General features: G+C 44.7%; 1 protein-coding gene across 3 annotated transcripts in view; it reads right to left on the bottom strand.

Annotated features, from left to right (window-relative positions):
- Positions 1 to 20,595, bottom strand: part of HVCN1 (hydrogen voltage gated channel 1) — a 41,901-nt gene that overhangs the window by 7,981 nt on the left and 13,325 nt on the right. For 2 of the 3 annotated variants that reach the window (XM_036741626.1, XM_036741627.1), the window contains exons 3-5: positions 17,724 to 17,996; positions 11,233 to 11,337; positions 3,907 to 4,138 (exon numbers count right to left, since the gene is read on the bottom strand). In XM_036741626.1, coding sequence (XP_036597521.1) covers positions 3,907 to 4,138; positions 11,233 to 11,337; positions 17,724 to 17,996 — 610 coding nt within the window. Of the gene's footprint in view, positions 1 to 3,906; positions 4,139 to 11,232; positions 11,338 to 17,723; positions 17,997 to 18,295; positions 18,329 to 20,595 lie in introns of those variants that run through there. The other variant, XM_036741628.1, reaches the window with a different exon arrangement.

Raw genomic sequence — 20,595 nt, 5'->3', positions numbered from 1 at the left:
TCTGCTTGGTCCCAGCAGGTAGAACCAAGAACAGGGGATAGGACCTGCGAAGAGTGGAATCAGGGCTCTAGGCCTGTCTTGTTTGTTGTTCTAGAAAGCATAGCCTCATTGCAAAACCCCATGGATGTACTAGGCATTATAAGTATAAAGAAACTATGGGAAAATGTGTTCCTATAGGAAAGAATACTTTCTCAAGGCTACATATTGGAAACCACCTGCTTAACATATGTGTTCTGAGAATATTCTGATAACCATGCCTAGTTCAATCTCTTAACTCTGTACTTCTCTCTCTTGGGAATTGCTACTCTCCTTCATGTTGTAACTCTGTGCCACCCCCACTTTATTCTTTGTCTGCTTATCCCAGTTGTAAGACCATAAATCAGGCAGCCATATTTCCCATTGTCAGAGAACATGACTGTGACACCTTGATTGGTGTCCAAGGTCTTCCCTTGTGGACACAAATAATAAAAATGCCTTAGCTAAGCCATGAAAAATTCAGAGGACTGGGTTAATTCTTCCATGGGAGAAAATTTAGGCTTGCTATAAAGAAAAACTTCCTACCATTTAGAGCTGTCCAAAAGTGGAATGGGATGATTTGGCAGGTAGCCATTCTCTCTCTCTAGAAATCTTCAAAATACCATTTATTGGCTGGGTTATAGACTGTATTTTTCTTCAAGTATGAGTTTACCTTTGATATCTCTGGGATTCTATGACTGTACATGTATCCATAAGCTTTTTAGTGTTATTTACTGGTGGTTTAAGTTATTTACTGGTTTTTAATTCCCAAGTGAAATGCAGCATGACAGAGCTGGCCTTGGGGCTGGGAAGTCTTGGGTTCAGGTCCCATTTCTAATGTACCCTAGACTGTGACCCTGGCCAGGACATCTCTTGGTGCCCCAGACAATGCACCAGGACTTTCAGTTGCAAAAACAGGCTCTGATCTGCTTTGGTGGAGGGAGTTTCTTTACTGGCCATAGAATCACAGTCTAGTCAGTTAAAAAAAATCCCTCTTCTGTATCCTTCCTCCCTTCCCCAAGACCAGAACCTATGGATATTGACTCTAACCAAATAGTAACTAAATCTTCCCATTTATTTCCATGACCTGTCATGAACTTCTTTCTTACAGAAGAGATTCAGGTATGGGTTAGACTAAGTGAGCTCTGAGGTGCCATCACATTGAGATTCTTAAAGGACACGAAGGGGTCCTCCCTTATACACAGGTCCAATTGATACTCAGCCTTTTCCCTTCAAAAAGGTCTAAACTCTATTCCTAGTGTTTTCCAAGTCACATCATCCTCACTTTCCCAGACTATCCACAGCTAAATTCATCAAACCAATGGAGAAAAGGAATTATTCTGGGAAAAGCCTCCCTGTGCAATATAACCCTACAAGAAGGGAATCTCCACTTATATCAAGGAGGCAAGGAAGCTATTAGGTTAGGTAGAAAGGAACATGCTACCAATGTATTCTCATTTATATAAACTCATTTACATTCCTGTGGCTGAAGGATGGAAGTTATGGATAATGACCTAGAGAGGATAGAGAAATGGACAATGGGTATACACAGACTACAGTATGTTACCAAAGATGATTTGTGCACAGGAAATGATGTAAAAGACATAATCAAGGGTCCATATGAACAGAAAGAAGGACAGGCTGGTCATCATATGACCAGATGGAAGGATAACAGCTAGCCCAAGTACTACGTTGTGGGTCTGGAGTCAGGAAGATCTGAATTAAATGTGGCCTCAGACAATTGCTAGATGCGTCACCCTGGGCATGTCACTTAATTTCTCCCTGCCTCAGTTTCCTCATCTGTGAAATGAGAATAATAGTAGCACTGACCTCACCTGGCTGTTTTGAGGATCAAATGAGATATATATGTGAAGGGTTTGCAAATCTTAAGGGACTATATAAATGTGATTATTTCTGTTGTCGTATTGAAAGATCAAGAAAAAGATGTTCAGCATGTCAAAAAGATTAAATTCAATTTGAGTCAACTAGCATTAGGTGCCTGCTACGTGCTAAATGTTGGGAATAGAAAAACAAAAGCAAAAAACAGGCCCTGCTCTCAAGGAACCTGTATCCTACTTGGCGAGTAGAGGGTGGGAGGTAAAGAAGATAGAACATTTAAACAGATAAACATAATATAATTTGAGATCTATTTCTCTATATCAGTATATCTTTCTTGTATCTATTTTATATGCAAGTATATACATGTGTACATGTTATCTCTCCCAATAGAATGTAAGCTCTTTGAGGGCAGCCATTCTTCCCCTTATAGCTTTGTATCCTCAGCACTTAGCAGAGTTCCTTTCACATATTATGGTGCTTAGTAAATGTTGGTTTTGACTGATTGAGGGAGAAAGGATTAACAACTAGGGCTGATAGGGAAGGCTCTCCTGGGGAGGTGGCATTTGACTTGAGCTTTTAAGGAAGCTTTGAATTCTAAGAGGTGGAGGCCATGGAGGAAATGGATTTCATACATATAGACACATACACATATACATATATGTGTTGTATGTATATATATACACACATACATATATACATACATATTATATGTATGTATATGTGTGTGTGTATGTATATAGGACAGTCTTTGTAAAGGCACAGAAATGTTGCATGAAATCTATAAGTCAGGGAATAGCAAGTAGACCAGTCTGGTGGAAAGACACCAATAAGGATCACTCAGGATAAGAGGGCAGGGGAAGATTACACTCTGTACCAGGAGAATAAGTGCTACATCAGTGAGATCATGTAAACACCAACGTACAAAAGCATTAGCCTTAGAATGAATCATTAGAATTTCCTATCTTCTAAGTGCAAGGGGAAGCCGTATTTCCCATCAAAGTGCATATTACAATACCAACATAGAGCCACAGGAGAAGCCATGATAGGACATTTGATCTTTCTACCTCATTTGGGTGCTGAACTCCTTAGGAGCAGAAAAGACCATAATAGACAAAGTAGGGGGAGAGGCAGGGAGCGGGGGGAAGATGTTTGAGCACATACCTTATCCCCGATCTCACTCCACCCAATACAATGTAATCTCATTGAGTGCTAAGGAAAGACCAATATGAGGAGTTCAGAGAAGTACCAGAAGATTTTTATAAACTGATGCAGAGTGAAATGAACAACAGATACATCACACTAAAGAGTGTAATGTACAGAATGAAAAAGGGAGTAGAACTTGGATTAATTGTAATAACCAATCTTGGTCCTGGAAAATAGATACTGAAGTATCTCTTCTCAGCAATGAGGCGGGGAAGTCTAGGGGCAGAACACTGCATACATTATCAGACAGCGGTACTGTATTGGTTATTTTTACTTAAGTGTTATAAGGGAGTGGTGGTTTCATTTCTGACTTGTATATGGGTGAGAGTATCTATAAAAAATAAATAATAATGATGTTAAAAATTGTAATAGCTAGCATTTATATCCTGCTTTGAGGCCTGCAAAGCTTTTTATAAATATTATCAGTTTTTATCCTCACAACAACCCAGGGAGGTAGGTTCTATTATTATCCCCATTTTATAGATGAAGAAACTGAGGCAGGCAAAGATTAAGTGACTTGCCCAGGTTCACACAATTAGTAAGTGTTTGAGGTAGGGTTTGAACTCAGGTTTTTCTTACTCCATGTGTAAAGTCTAATAAGTGCCACTTACCTGAAATTATTGTGTTGTAAGAATGAAAGGCATCAATAAATTGAATTCTTTAAAAAGAAAGATAAGCTTCTTGAGGGCAGACACTCCTTGTTGTTGGTCTTTGTGTTCCCACCACCAAGCAAGGTGTAGTCTAAAGTATGCACTTGGTAAATGTTTGTCAGATTGGAACCCAAAATTGCCTAGTGCCTTACAGAATGAGTACACAGTTCATGGAGGACCTGCCAGTACTGGGACTTACCGTTGATAATCCTGGCCACCCGCCAAAGTCGGAGAAGGATCAATAAGCCGAGGGCTTCAAAGACATGCTCTTGGAACAAAAGGACAATATCCAGGACAAAAGAGATAATCACAATAACGGCATCCAAGATCTCAAATTTGTGGTAGAAGAATTCCATGCGGAAGACATATAATTTTAATGCAACTTCTATCATGAAGAAGGTCAGGATGGCGATGCTCAGATAGTGGAACACCTAGAACAGGCAGGGAGCCAAAAGTTAAATTATACCTACTCTGCACATCACATCATCATCATCATCATCATCATCATCACCATCATCGTCATGTCATCATCATCACTAGTCTCCCTCCTTATCTCCTCCCACTGGCTTCCCGCAAATCATAATTAGAATCCTGTCTTCTTGTTTTTTGTTTTTGTCTTTTTGTTGTTGTTGTTGTTGTTTTGGCAGGGCAGTTGGGATTAAGTGACTTGCCCAATGTCACACAGCTAGTACATGTGTCAAGTGTCTGAGGCCGGATTTGAATTCAGGTCCTCCTGACTCCAGGGCCGGTGCTCTACTCACTGCACCACCTAGAATTCTGTCTTTTATAGAAAGCCTTTCCTAACCCCTCCTAGTTCCAGTGCCTTCCTTCTCTTAATTATATCCTGTTTCTCAAATATTGAGCTTGTTTTTGCATAGTTCTTTACTTATGGGCTCTCTGAGGGCAGGCACTGTCTTTTGCCTATTTTTTAATCCCTAGAGTTTAGTACAGCTCCTGGCACACAGTAGCCACTTAATAAATCTTCACTGACTAACTATCTTACGAGGTTATGAAAAGCAAACGAGATAACATATATGAAATGTTTTGTTAACCTTAAAGTGTCAAATAAGTGCTGCTTTTATCAACTAATGTTATTCAAAACAATTTTGGAAATTTCTGTGGAGTTGCTATGGCTGAAAAATCCATCATCCCTTGATCAACCTGGTGATAAGCCTCTCTGAAATTAGCTAGACTGAGACACATTGTTGGGAGAATGGGTAACTGTTTCCCTACATAAATGCAATGGGATCTTACTGTGCCTAAGAAAATGATGAATTTGAAGAATTCAGAGACACAGAACAAGGTAAACAACATACACGATGACTACAGCAATGTAGTCAGTCAACAAGCATTTACTAAATACCTACTATGTGCCAGCCAGTGTGCTAAGCATGGGAGATGCAAAGAAAGACCAAAAAATATAAATGGAAAAATTAAAAAAAAAAACTTAAATTGAGCCATCTTTAATTATAATGACCAAGCTTAGTCCCCACAGAAGAGTGGAAAAAATTGACTTCTCTCTCTTCTTTGCAGAGGTAGGAGGTTTTGAGTATGGTTGTAACAACACCACCACCAGCACATAGGAAGGCTGACAGCACAGGTTTTTTGATTTGTTTTTCTAAGGAGAGCAACTTTAAGGGGCTAACAGTCTCACTTTAATTAAACATACATATATCATTCACTTAGTTCTGGGGGAAAACCCAGCACCCTGAACTTCAGAGAGAACACAAACAGAAATTACAAACAAAGACAATATAAACAGATCAACATTTCTGTGTAACCAAATCACAGTATACATAGTTACCAGAGAAGCACCAACATCTGGGTTTTCCAAAGCTTAGGAGCTCCTAACAGTGGCTGCCCTCATCTAGTCAGATCACAGGACACTCTTCCAGGGAGTGAGAGCCCCAAACAGAAGGCTAACCTCTGAGTTTATATACCCTTCTTAGGGCCTGAAGGCTTCACACATAGTTAGCACAAGGGTGTGGGCCTGGGGCTTTGCACCTAGCACAACTTACTCAAAGGCACTTGATTACTTCAGCATTCTAAAAAAGAAAACAGTAAAAAAGTCCCACCCTGATTACCATTACAGTGGTACATATACTATTGTATTTGATGGAGTACATATACTATTATATATGACTGATGTGTTGGTTGGTTTTGTTGAACTTGGTTTTTTTTCCGTTTTTCTTTAAAAATTTTTTTTCTTAAAAGTGATGTTGGCTGATAGGAGAGCAAAGAGTGATACGTTTGGATATAAAAGAATTAATTTTTTTTTTAAAAAAAGAAATTAGCTAGGCTGGTCTCAGAAGACAGGTATACAGTTGCTTTCAAAAGCCCTGGGTCAGCTTCTCACCACTTTGAAGCACCAGAGAGGGGAGATTAGGGGTGATTCTCCTCTTGCTTTAAACCCTGGTCTAGCCTTGTTCTAGCTAGTGATGGACTTTTTGTTAATAGTCCCTTAACCCCAAGTATTCTACTCAACAACCTGTATGACCACTGGGAAACTTCTATGTCTGCTTCCTTCTGTTGATAAAATGAACTCTCATGCTCTGTGCATCTCCAGAGAGACTCTCACTTTAAGGTAAAAGGAATACCCAATGTTATTTTAAGGCTTCCTCTAAGCACAAGTCCCACCTTCTTTCGACATTCATCACCTCCCTTAAGACTCGGCATAAAAGGTACTTCCTCTAGGAAACCCCCTCCTCCATCTCCATCTATCTTGACCTCTCTTTCATTCTGCATCTTCTTGGCTACTTAGATGATCAAGTTGGGAGCTCTCAGTTTTACGCTGCATGGCTATTCATTTTTGTGTTCTTGCCTAGGTTGTTTGGGTTGCCCCCTGTAAATATTGAAGACAGTGTGAAACTGTATTAGTAGCAGTGGTGGTGGGAGTAGTAGTAGTAGGCATAATAGTAGCAGTATTAATACTAGTAGTGATGGTAATAGCAATAGAAGTAGTATTGACAGTAGTAGTAGTAGTAGTGGTGGTGGTAGTGATAGCAGTAGTAGGAACAGGAACAGGAGTAGTAGTAATACTAGTAGTAGTAGTAGTAACGGTAATAGGTATATTAGTGTTGCTGGTGGTGGTGGTGGTGGTAGTAGTAGTCAGAGAACCTGGGTTTAATTCTAGTCTCTGATGCTTGTTAGTTGTGTGACCTTGAGCAAATCACTTACCCCTCCTTGGACCTCCATCTCCTAAATCTGTAAAATGGGTGCGTGAGGGAAGAGGGTTGGACCAGATGAGTTGTACAGACTTCTGGATGTGTTGTTTCCCCCATTAGACTGGGAGCTTCTTGAGAGCAGGGACCATGTTTGCCTCTCTTTGTATCCACACTGTTTAGCACCATGCAAGGCATACAGTAGGCACTTAATAGAAATGCTTGGTTTATTTGATGAGGTCTCTTCTGGCTCTAGTTCTATGATCTGTTGTAGCCTGCTGCTTATTTTTTTTAAAGCTGCTTGAGGTCAGGGGCTGTTTCATTTCTGTCTTTCTGTCCCCAGTACCCTAGTACCCTGCACATTTGAAGAAAGGGAGAGGGGCTGGACCCATATAGGGAACTCCCAGGTGAGCAAATTCCCTCTGTCAATGCAGGCCAACACCTTTTCTGAAACTCACAGACTGAGGGAATATCCCAGAGCACTGAGAGGTTAAGGGGCTTGGCCATGGTCACACAGCCAGTCAATGTCAGAAGACATTCTTAAACCTAGTCTTCCTGGGTTTGAGGCTGGTTCTGTGTCCACTACATTCATCAGATACATAGTAGATGCTCTAAAAAAGTTTGTTGGATTGAGAATCAAAGAAAGAGCAGGCTGACATGCCAAGCCAGGATGGTGGCTATCCTCACAACTCTAAAGGGAATCATGGGATGAGAAACTGGGACTTTACAGACAAGAACTGTGCTGTACACTGGCCACTTACGTTGCCGATTGCTGGCATTTACGTAGCACTTTAAGGCTCGCAAAGCGCTTTACAAATATTATCTCATCCTGTGATTTTGCTCCAGGAGGTAGGTGCTGTTGTTTTTCTCATTTTACAGATAAGGAAACTGAGGCAGGCAGTTTCTAGTATTGGATACCTTGTCTCTATATCCTCTCCTCTCCCAACTCCCTGCTTGTGGTGGGGAAGTCAGAATATTCCTTGTTCTCCCATTACCACTTTCAAATCCTCCCTTGAACACCTTCGCTAGGTGTGAGGCAACTTTCACTAGACAACTTCCTGTTTTGAGATTCATGCTAGCCAAATCTGTTACTCAATAGGAAATCCTGGGGGCTGTTAGCTATAGACATCCCCCCACCCCCACCCCATCCCCCAGCCCAAGACATTCTCTTTCTTTCCTCAAAAAGCTAAGCTCCTGGCTCAAAACTTTTCTCTCTTTTCCATCTCCTACCCTCAGGAGGAGACTTAGACATGCGTAATGACAACCCATCAAACACCTACCTTCCTCATTCCTGAATTACTCATTTCCCATGACCTTCTCCACTCCACTTCAGCTGCTCACAGAGATGCTCACCCCCTTGATCTTGCCATCATGCCCAAATATTCCACTTCCATGTTCATGAACTCTGAAATTCCTTAATCTAATCACCATCTCTTATCATTCCACCTTTCTCTCTGCCTTACAACCCTCAACTTTGTTTTTTAACCTCATCGTGACCTTCAATATCACCCCCCCCCAGCCATTTCCCAGGTCATCACCCCTGAATTGACTGGCCACCATATCTCAATCCCTTGGCGAATCAACTCAACACTAGACTACCTTCTAGCAGGATTCCCTTTTCCCCTCTGTCCAGGGGATTATCATGCCTTACCCAGCTTGGACCCTGGAAGACTCCTACTACTCACCTCCTTTGATTCTACTCATGTGCTGTGGAACCAAGTGGGAAGAAGTCACAAAATCTTACTGACTGAACTAACTACAAACCGATGTTATCTCGTCTCAACTGGGCCTTCACTGAAGCAAGGCAAACTTTTTATTACTCTGCAATTGATTCACTATCCCCTCCATCCACTGTGGCTCTTCCAAACGTTCTTATCTCTCTTCAATCCTCCCTCTACGCCCCTACCACTACAGTCTTAACTTAAGGTCGAGGCTGCCTCATGTTTAACCAAAAAAAAAAAAAACCCCAAACCCATGAAACTGTTAATGGCGAGCTCCATTTTCTGTCCTCTTCACCTCAAATTGCTCAGATATCTTCCTCTTTTATCTCCTCCTTTTATCTGGTCTCAGATAAAGAGGTAGCCCATCTTTTTGCCAGGGTCCGCCCTTTACAATTGGTTTCAATCCCATCCCCTCCCATTCTCTGCACCAGATTGACAAAACTACCATCCTTGTTCTCTCTCTTAGCATTGATCTCTCTCCATCTACTGTCTGCTTCCCTACTGCCTACAAACATACCCATGTTTCCCTCAGACTCAAAAAACCTTCACTCTTACCTCCTTTTCTCAGGTGAATTTCTTGAGAAAGATACCTCCAATCTGTGCCTCCATTCCCTTGGCTTCTCACCTCATCATTTGATGGAAACGGCTCTCTCCCAAATCCCCACTGATCTCCCAATTGCCAAATCGAATGGCCTTTCCTCAGTCCTGATCCTCGGCAGGATTTGACATTTTCCATCACCTCCTCCTGAATGCTCTCTTCTCTAGGTTTTCATGACAGTGTTCTCTGCTGGTTCCTCTTGTCTGGCTGTCAGCTCCTTCTCAGTCTCCCTGGCTGCTTCCTCACTCATGCCACACTTGTGCCTGTCCCCCTAGGCTGTGTCCTAAGCTCCTTCTCCTTTCACTCCCATCAGCTTCCAGCTCTATGCACAGGATTCCCAGGTCTACACAGCCAGCCCTAGTCTCTCTACTGAGCTACAGAATCATGCGTCCCCAGCTCCCTCTTGGACATTTCCAACTGGAGGCCTCAGAGACATCTCAAACTTAACACGTCTAAAACAAAACTCATTATCTTTGCCCTCCCAAACCCTTCCCTCTTCCTCGTCACAGGAACCACCTGCTTCCAGTCATTTAGCCCAAAACCTCAATGTAGTCCTGGACTCCTAACTCACAGTCATCCCGCATATCCAATCTATCCATTGTCAAGTCTTGTCATTTCTACCTTTGCAACATCCCTCAAAGACACCCCCTTGTCTCTCTGACACTGCCCCCACCCTCCTGCAGGCTGTCAACACCTCCCTCCTGGTCTATTGCAGTAGGTGCTGGGGGGCTGCCTGCTTCAGGTCTCTCCCCAATCCAGTCCATGCTCCTCAGCTGTGTGGATCGTTTTTCTACAGTGCAGGTGTGACTATGGCACTGCCCTGCTCTAGGAGCTCCTGGCCCTCTTACCTCCAGGATCAAATCTAAAATCCTCTGTCTGGCTTGTACAGCCTCCATAAGCTGCCCCCTTCTTCCCTTTCCAGTCTTCTTACACCTGACTCCCCTCCATCCACTCCCAGATGCACTGGCCCCTGGCTGTTCCTCACACACACCATTCCTCCTGTCTCCAAGCCTTCCTATCAGCCATCCCTCAGGCCTGGAATGCTTGGTCCCCTCCCTTGTGCCTTGTGGCTTTCCAGGCTTCCTTCCCACCTTCCTCCTGACATTTCCTCCCCCCTGCTCTGTAGACATCTCCAAGGGACACATTTGTTTGTGTGTCTTTCCCATTAGAATGGAAGCTCTGGGAGGGCAAGGACTCTGGATTTTTCTTTGGTTGTTTGTTTGCTTTGGCTTTCTATGCCCAGCCCTCAGCATAGCACCTATCACATGGTAAGTGTTTAATTGTTTGTTGACTGACTGACTGACCATTTTTTATCTCAATAAACTCAGATTAACATCCACACCCAGGGAGGCCTTGAAGGGAAAGGGAAGTTGTAACCACCTACCCTGGTGATGGAGTCTGTGGGGGAGGGCATATGATATATGGTGGAGAGAGTTCCCTGGAGCAGGAGATGAGAAGCCTGGGCTCCAGGGACATGATCTCTGCAAACCTGGGCAGCTTTCCCCCTGCTCCTGAGTCCTTCTTCACAGCAGGGCCTTAGGATTTATTCAGGCTGCTGTGACTTCACAGAGTTGTTTTGGACACATTCTTTTTTGGAGGGTATGGGGTGGGGAATGGCAATTTCATCAGTGGGGGACAAGAGCTGGGTCAGAAACTCCCTCTACCCACACCACTCATCTCATAGGCCTAGATAGTTTCCTGGGGGCACAGAGAGCTTAGGATCATAGATTTAGAACTAAAAGGACCTCACATACCATCTAGTGCAATGGCCTCATTTTATAGATGAGGAAAGTGATGCTCAGAGACCTTAGGTGACTTTTCCACAGTCACACAGCTAATAAGCCTCATAGGTAGGATCTGAACTCGTCTTCCTGACTCCAAGGCTGGCCCTTTATAAGAAAGCCTCTGAGATGAATCCCTATTCAAGTACCAGAATGTGCTTGGGTCGGGTGCTCTTTGGGGTGAGCTACTGTGGTATAACCTGGGCCTCAAAGTAAGATAAGAGAGGGAACAATGACAAGAGAAATAAGCCATCTGTGGCCTACCCTGGCAGCATAGCGGTCCTGGTCCGGCTGGATGATTTTCAAGTCTAACATCAGCTCAGCAAGCACCAGCAAGGCATCCATGATGACCAGGCAAATGATGATAACCTATGGGAAGAAGAAGAGGAAAATTGTTTTAAACTCTTCACAGTGAAAATAAGTCAAGTGATATTTTCTTCTACGTATGAGAGTTTGAAGGTTAAAAGATTTGTTGCTGTCCTTTCTGACTCTTTGTGACCCTGTTAGTGATTTTCTTGGCAAAGATACTGGAGTTGTTCACCATTTCCTTCTCCAGCTCATGTTACATAATAAGAAACTGAGACAATCAGGGTTAAGTGACCTGCCCAGGGTCACATCGCTAGGAAGTGTCTGAGGCCGGATTTGAACTCAGGTCTTCCTGACTTGAGGCCTGTTTGCTCTATCTATTGTGCCTTCTATCAGCCCACCAGAAAGGTATGAACAGATTATTCTAAAAAATGTGGAAAACCCACAAATTGTTCCAATAGGAACCGGAAAGAAAGTTTAAACTCTTTCATACTGAGACAATGTGGGTTAAACAGCTGTGTGGTGCTCAGTTAAATAAAGGTTAAAGCTCAATGTTGGCAGGACTGTGGGAAAATGGACACACTAATACACTGTGTTGGTAAACAAAATGGGCTCTCAGCACTCAGTTAAACCAAGTGCCCTTGAAGAATTTGGCCTTTGTTTTCTTGATTAGATTTGGGTGTCCTTGGTGGCCTCTTTGCCTCAGGGGAGGGCCTAGTTTACACATGAGTTTGAGTGACATATTTGGGACAACAGAGGCTTTTAGACCATGTGGGTTTAAGTCCCCTCTTTGTGAGGATTCTATGTCACGTGGGTGAGTCGTATGTGTGACTCACCCTTGACCCTGAAAAAAGATATAAAACCAGGAGTTGGCTTTCTCTTTTTTGGGGCTCTCACTTGTGGTGGTGCACTGATGCAGAGACTCCAGCAGCTGTAGCTAACAGCCCTCCAGCTCATAAACCCAGATGCTGGGACTTTGTTCAACTCTGGTAACTATGTATTGGGATTTGAATCAGACAAGGTCTGTCTGTTGATGTTTGTAATTTGTTTGTATTTATTCTGAAGTTCAGGGTGCTGGTTTTTTCTCCTGAACTAAGTGAATGGTATTTGTATGCTGAATTAAAGTAAGCTTGTTAACCCCTTAACGTTGCTTTCCTTAGTAAAGCAGATCAAAAGAACCTGGGCTTTTGCAGCGTGCTGGTAGCATTCTTGTTGTTGGGCTTGTGTTTGTCTTTCACCCCCACAACAGCTGCTAGCAGGTTGTTGAAACATACACTGACGGAAAACAAGAACCGGTACAACCTTTGTTCAGAAGCACAAAAGTAACCCTTTAACGCACAATGAGAATTATCAACCTGATCCTGCTTCACAGCCCTGTGATCCCACTCCTGGGACCACACCCTAAAGGTATCATTAAAAGAGGAAAAAACAGACCTATCCTGATATTTGCAGCTGCTTCACTTCCACTCTCAAAGAACTAGGAATGGCCTAGGGGTTCAACCTGGAGGACACCTGGATTCTATGCCCATCTTTGACAGTCGCTACGGGCAAGTCCCTAAACCTCCAGGAGTGTCTGCTTCCTGCTCTGTACAAAGGGCATAATTAAACCTATAGAACCTAAGTCATAGGGTTACTGTGGGGCTGAAATCAAATAATGTACGCAAAGCTCTTGGTAAACCCTCCATTTATATGTGTGTATATATAAATGATTATATATTAAATAGAGTGTATATTTTCTGTGTTACATAAGAAATACATGAATACAAATTATAATATAGTATATTAATATTATGTATTAAAATAATGAAATATTGCTGTTACACAAAATGTCAAATATGAAGAATACAAAGGAAAATAGAAAGACTTAGAGATACCATGGCATCCTGGATAGAGAATCTGCCTCAGAATCAAGAGGCCTATGTTCAAATCCTGCCTCATGTATGCGCTGGCTGCTGTGAGACACTGGGCAAGACTCTCTAAGTGGCCCAGGTAACTCTAAGAGTCTGTGTTGCGGGTCTAGCACTGCATTAGTCGAGACAACTTTATCATCTGGGAGTTCCCTGTACCAATAAAATCACAGGTCCTCCTGCCCCCCCCACCCACCCCCAAATATGGAAAGACAAGAAATGATGCCAAAGGAAGAAAGGAGAATCAGAACACACTGATTACAGCTTTGCTTTAAAAAGTCAATTGACAGTCAATCAGCAACCATGTAAGGCCCTCCTGGAGATAAAAAGATGCAAAAGAATAAAAGCAACTCAACCCAAAGGGGGGAAATTACACAGATGGCAAAGAGATCAGAAGGGAACAGGGTCATCAACAACATTTTTTGTCATTGTTTTGTCAATGTGAATAAGGCCTGCTTTTAGAGGTGGTTTTCAAACAATCTCGACTTCACAGTTTTGGTCATTTGGGCTTTGTTTTTGTTAATGGGCCCTAAATTAATCATTTTTGATTTAAAAAAAAAACCTCTAAGAAAGCAAAGAGAGGTTGGGGCAGGAACGTTTCTGAATTGGCAACTCTGGCTGATGCTGCCTGGGGACTAAGTCTTGGGACCCGGAGAGAAAGGAGCCCCACCACTGCCCTATCAGGGAGCTCAAAGGCTGGGCCACCATCAGCCTCTACGACTGAAACCAAAGTGCTGTTTCTTCCAGTAAGGTTTCTGCAGTGCCTCTGGGTCATTCTGATCTCCACCGGCCTCAGCCTTGTATGACCTGACCCCACACCCTCTCACTTTCTCTAATGCACCTCCATGACCCCTTCCCTTTCTAACATCTTCCATCTCTCCCTTTCCACTGGCTCTTTGCTCCTTTGCGTCCTCACATCTGCCCAGTCCTCAGAAAGTCTTCCCTTAACCCTGCCTATCTGTCCGTGGGTGGCGGGGAGGGGGGGAACAAGGATTTGTATGGTTCTTTTTTACGCCAGGCACTATGCTAAGCACTTTACAAATATCACCTCATTGCTCCTCACAACAACCCTGGCTGGTAGGTGCTGTTCTTACCCCCATCTCACAGATAAGGAAACTGAGGCAGACAGAGTTAAGTGACTTGCTCACTGTCACACATCTAGGAAGTGTCTGAGGCTGGATTTGAACCCAGGTCTTCCTCACTCCAGGTCTAGTGCTCTGTGCACTGTTAGCCCATCTCTCAGGCTCCATCCTGTCTCTCTGCACCCCTTCCCCACCAAAGCTCTGCAAAGGTGTATGTCCTTGCTGCCTCCAGGTCCCTACCCACACCTACTCAACCTGTTACAGGCATACACTACATTTTCACAATGTATGGCAGGCAGCAGGGACGGTGAGTGTAGGAGGTGGAGGGCCGCCCCAATGGGGAAGTGGTTTGAGTTTATGCCATCTGAGGCTGGACTGAAGGAATGGGGTGGTGGGAGGGAGCCGGCATGGTGTGTGAGCTGGGGAAGAGGAAGTTCAGGGAAAACAGGAGAACTATCTTATCTTTGAACCCCTGGTACTTGGCCTAGAGATGGCCCTTCATAAATTGCTTCTTGACTGATTCGTTTCTTGATTCAAGTACATCAAGGGCTGTCCTGTGCAAGAGGAATTTGACAGTTCTTTTCCTGCTTGGCCCCAGAAAGCAGACTCAGGAACACTGGTCCCAAGCTGCAAGGAATTAATTGAGGTCTGGATGTCAGGGAGAATTTCCTAACTGCTTGTCTCACCCAAACATGCAGTGAACTGCCTCAGGAGGTGGGGGGAGGGGGTATCGGAGGGGGGTCCCTTCACGAGAGAGCTTCCAGCCAAGGCTGGAGGACCATTTGTTGGGTGGGTTAGAGTGAGACACAGGTGGGATCAGATGGCAGCTGAGGCTTCTTCTAAGATTCTGTGGTGGGACTGGTGAGGAAACCAAGGCAGAATGGGGGAGAGGAAAAGCTTGTTGGACATGTGATCAGAAGAGGCCTGTGTTCAAATTCTGCCCTTCCTAAGAGCTGGTTTTGTGACCTTTTGCCTCTCTGTGCCTCAGCTTCCTAATCTGTAAAATGGACATAAAGATCACTCACAGGTTAGTTGTGAAAAAAGTGCTTTCAAAACCTTAAAGCAACAGAAATAGTTGCTGGAATCATCCGTTGTGGATTTAGAGCTCAATCAAAGCCCCCTCTTTGTTCTTGGGACTTCTCTACCTCCCCTGGAGCAGCCTTCCCTTCCCCCCTTTCCAGCTCCTCACTATGTGCTGTTTTCCCCCATTAGAAGGAAAGCTTTCTGAGAGTAGTGACTGTCTTGTCTGCTTGTATTTTTATCTCACACTAAGCACAGTGCCTGGCACATAGTAAACACATAATAAATGCAGGCTTGCTTGTTCTCTCTCTTCTCAATCTCTCTCTCTCTCTCTCTCTCTCTCTCTCTCTCTCTCTCTCTCTCTCTATCTCTCTCTCTCTCTCTCTCTCTCCCCCCTCATCTCTCCCTTCCTCTCTTTTTCTCTCCTCTTTCCTCCTTCCCCCCTGCATCCATCTATCTTAGAGGCCACTGAATTCAACCCCTTCATTTTACAGATCAGTAAACTGATGTCAGGGAGGATTTGCCGATGTGCCCAGGGTCACTCAGTTAACAAGCATCAGAGGTGGGATCTGAAGCCAAGTTCTCTGCCTACAGATCAAAGGCTTTCCCACTGTACTACAAACAGGACCATTCTCCCTTCTCCTTCTCTTGTTTCCCCAGGGTGCACAGCACAGCACCAGCTGTATACTGTGACTGAATGAGGGAATGTGTGTAAAGAGTGTGCAGACCTCCAACCTTCTTACACACTTGCTTGATTCTTTTCCCTTGGCCCTACTCTCCAAGGCCTGTTCCAGGCCCAGGGTCTGGCCAGGGTTGGGGAATGAAGCCCTGTGGTCCAAAGCCCCTGGGGAAGGGTGAGCCCTCTTGGCCACATGAAGGTCTGTTTGTTGGCTGAGCCCGTTACTTGGAGTGATGGAGATGGCTGGGTGGGATATTCTTCCCAAGTTAATATTGTGATTCTCTGCCTGTCACAGCCTTAGGAGGAATGGGCTGATCCCAGACTGGAAATGGGCCTTTGGTCAGCTTATCTCCCTCTAAGCCCCAGGAAGGGGAAAATGTATTAAGAGCTGAATAGGGATGGTGACAGAAGAGAAGCAAGGCTGCTTCCCACCCCCAGGTACAATGGAAATGACATCTGCACAGTCTGGAGAATCAGGTTCATTTCTATTTCTAGCCATGTCCATGCCTAGGGGCCTGTGAGCAGGGTCACAAAAATAACTGTTCAAGAATTAATTCTGACAGTTCTTCCTGGCTTCTTAGCCGCACAGAGCATTTTGGCATCCAACAGGGATGCTCAGAGCTCCAGGGATGTGCTCCCTGTTTTTACTTCTAGGCACAGGCAGGGATCAAACATAAGGAGGAAAAGGAAGGCTCAGAGAGGGCAAGAGATTGTCTAAAGTCACACAGCAGGGTGAATGGGTCCAACTTCCCAGCCCATATCTAAGGCCTCTGTTCACCAGGGCCTTTTCAGTGTCTCTACTTTCCTTATCTGCCAAAAGAGGGGGCTGACTTGGGTGATTCCAGGGGCCTTCCAGCTCAGATATTTAGTGACCTCAAGTTCATTCAGACTCTAACATTTTAGGTTCTAAGGCCTCTCCTAGTTCTGAACCTCCCTGTTCTGAGGCCCCTCCAGCCCTGACTCTCCCTGTTCTAAGGCCCCTCCCAGCTGACATTCCCTGTTCTAAGCTCTCTCCCAGCTCTAACATTTTCCTGTTCTAAGGCCCCTCCTAGTTCTGACCTTCCCTGTTCTAAGGCCCCTCCCAGCTCTGACTTTCTCTGTTTTAAGCTCTCTCCCAGCTCTAACATTTTCCTGTTCTAAGGCCCCTCCTAGTTCTGACCTTCCCTGTTCTAAGGCCCCTCCCAGCTCTGACTTTCTCTGTTCTAAGGTCCTGCCCAGCCCTGACTTTCCCTGTTCTAAAGCCCCTCCCAGCTCTGACATCCCCTTGTTCTAAGGCCCATCCCAAAGCTGATATTTCATGTTCTAAGGCTCCTCCAGCTCTGACATTCCCTGTTCTAAGGACCCTTCCAAAGCTGACATTCCCTGTTCTAGGACCCCTCCCAGGTTCGATAATCTGTTTTAAGGTCCCTTCCAGTTCTGACATTGCAATTCTAAAGGGGAAAATGGGAAGTGGGCAGAACAGGCAGCACACTCATTTTCTCTTTTTAATAATAATTATTATGATTGTGATGATAATAACAAAAGTACTTGGTGAAGATGACCCTTGAATGCTCTGAACTTTTAAAAAACTCACAGCTATCATCTGATTATCCAGTTTCAATAGCATTGCAAGGTAGGGGAGGGCAGGTTTTATTATCTCCACTTCGTAGACACTGAGGCTCAGCCCAGGTACCTGACTGCCCAGTAGCCAAGACCTCCTGACTCTTATATCTAGACCTTCTCCTGCCCCATCCCGCTGGTCCAGCTCTCAGTGGCACCTACCTGAAACCTGTGGGAACTGAAGATCTTCCTCATCACAGTCCTGAAGTCTGGGGGGACCTTTGGAGGGGTCACAACCTCCCCTGGAACTTCAGCGGGACTGCTCTCGGTCCCAGGAGCGACGGCCGCTGGCGCTGGTGCTGTCGGCATCTGTGGGGGTTCATCCTCGTCATCTTCGTTGTCCCATTTCTTATATCTGGTGTTCCATTTGTAGTGGTCATCGCCGACCACAGTGAAGTGTCTCAGGAATCTCGACATGGCTCTGGGGGAGCCGTCCTGGGAAGGTGTGGGGAAAGAGAAAATGAGTTTCAGTTGGCGTGATCCACACCAAGTTTGAGGGTGAGAGAGGGAGGGAAGGAAGGAGAGACAGACAGACAGAGAGACAGAGACACTGTGAGAAAGACAGAGACAGAGAAAGAGACAGAGAGAGAGAGAGAGAGACAGAGAGATGGAGAGTTGAGAGACTGAGGAGAAAGTAACAGAGAGACAGAGACACGTGTGTGTAAGGGGCCTGGATGGCACGGTCAAACAGTAGAAGGAGAGGAGGTAGGAGAGGGACTGTATGGGACCCAGACCTCAAGGGTTTAAGGAGTTTCTCTTGGTCTCTTTTTTTGGGACCAAGGTACTTTATACAGACCTTGCAACAGGAAGCCCCAGCCTGCCCTTGTGGTTTGTCTGGTTGTAAGCAAAGGACCTGAATCTGCAGTCCAATCATAAAATTCATGGGGCAGGGAGGAGGGGGAGGCATGGGTGGGGCAATGCTGTTAAATGGCCCCCATGTCCTTTGTGCTGGCTGTCTACAGGAAAAGCTGTGGGTCACGGTTCACAGGTGATCACATTCTGAAGAAGCGAGCCTGTACCTTGGGGGGTAGAAGTGGAAATAGATGGAGGGCAGGGTAGAAGATGACAACAAAAAACACACAGAATTCTAAGGAAATGGGCTCGTATTGACTTCCTTTTAGACAAGAGTCAGGTTCCTGAAAGGTGGAGAATAAATAGAATTTTGACCAATTTGGCCTATTGGGGCCTCCTGTAAAAGAGCCAAGGATGCTGGTTTTAAAAAAAGCGTCTCTATGGTAATAAAGCAAAGAATCCCTTTGTAGATAAACAATGTTTCCTCCTCCCCACCCCACTTTGTTTAGACTTTGTGTGACTCCAGATGTTTATCAATTGGGTTCTTGAGTTAGAACAGACCTGCCCCCTCTCTCCTCCCAGGTCTTTGGATCAGAGCTCTAGAACTGGAAGGGATTTCTTGGCCATTTTGTTCAGACTCTTCCAATCCAATCCAACATACATTCATGATGTGCCTAACCTGGATCAGACCCTGTGCTAGGCTCTGGGAGTTGAAAGGAAAAAAAAAATCCCTGGCCTCAAGGAGCTTACATTTTCCTGGGGAGTGGTGTGGGGAGGGGAATTTGTATTTTATTCTAGAAGCAATAGAAATCCTTTGAAGATTCTTGAGTGACGTCAGATTTATGATTGAGGAAGATTTTAACAGCTGTGTGGAGGGTTAATTGGAGAGAGGAGAAATTGTTCAATTGTTCGAGTCATGTTTTTTGCATTTACTTGGGCATCCTTGGGGTACCAGAAGAAGAGCTCTACCAGGAGGTAGAGTGTTCAGAATAAGGGAAGCAGGCCTTCTTCTGCCCACTGGCCTTGGTCAGATTGTATCCAGAGGCTGGTGTCCCATTTTGGCTGCCCTGAGTTATGAGGGGGGCCATTAACAAGCTGGACCAAGATGGTGCGTGGCCCGGAGATGACAGTAGCTTTGGGAACAGAAGTCAGGGGAGGAGAAAAGAAGAGCTGGAAATGTTTGAAAGCTTGTGGTGTGGAAGATGGTTTTTGACTTATTCTGCTCCAGCTCAGAGGTCTGGACCAGGAACAACCAATGGAAGTTTTGGAGAGACAAGTTGAAGCTGAGTCTAAGGAGAAAATTTTCCAGGTATTGGAGCTTCCCCAAAGAATCTGGCCTCAGACATTAACTAGCTGTGTGACCCTGGGCAAGTCACTTCACCCTGTTTGCCTCAGTTTCCTCATCTGTAAAATGAGCTGGAGAAGGAAATGGCAAACCGCTTCCATATCTCTGTCAAGAAAACCCAAAGTGGGCTCATGAAGAGTCAAACACGACTAAAAACGACTTGACAACACCAACAAAAAGTGTCATGGGCCACTTCAGGAGAACGGACTCCCTCCCACTGAAGGCCTGAGCAGAGGCTGGGTGACCACCTGTAGGGAATATTGTAGAAGGAATTCTTCGACTCCAAATCTCTAAGGTCTCTCCCAGCTCAGCTCTACATCCCGTGTCATTTCCCCCTTTACTGACTGGGCCTCAGTTTTCTCATCTGTAACGACTTCCTGTTGGCTTCCTACCTTTTAAATCCAAGTTTTTAAAAAATCTATTTTTCTTCACGCAGTATGATATATTAGGAACAGGGCCCATAAAATGCTTGTTTTTGCAAAGAGCAGTATTTTTTTAATCATGAAATCAATATTGAAAGGCATTTTGAAAGGGTTTTTTTTTTAATGATGTCTAAGGAATGCTCCGACATTTTTAAAAAACTCACGCAGTGAGGCAGAAAAGATACACAGAAGAGCCACCAAGAAGCCATTATACGGTTCTAAGAATTGTCCAGATAAGGTTGTTTTTTAGAAACGTAGGCAGTTTGGCCAGGCGCGGTAGCACGCACCTCTAATCCCTGATACTGACAAGGCTGGGGCTGGTGGATCTCCTCCGCTCAGGAGTTCTGAGCTGCAGTGGGCTAGAGTCAGTTGCGTGTCTGCACTAAGTCTCACACCAACAGAGTGAGCTTCCAGACTGAGCAGAGGGCTATCAGGCTGCTGAAGAAGAGCTGAACCAGCCCAGGCTAGAAGAATA

The sequence above is a fragment of the Trichosurus vulpecula genome, chromosome 1, assembly GCF_011100635.1.
Source record: "Trichosurus vulpecula isolate mTriVul1 chromosome 1, mTriVul1.pri, whole genome shotgun sequence".
NCBI classification, from domain to species: domain Eukaryota; kingdom Metazoa; phylum Chordata; class Mammalia; order Diprotodontia; family Phalangeridae; genus Trichosurus; species Trichosurus vulpecula.
This window is presented reverse-complemented; position numbering and strand designations above follow the sequence as displayed.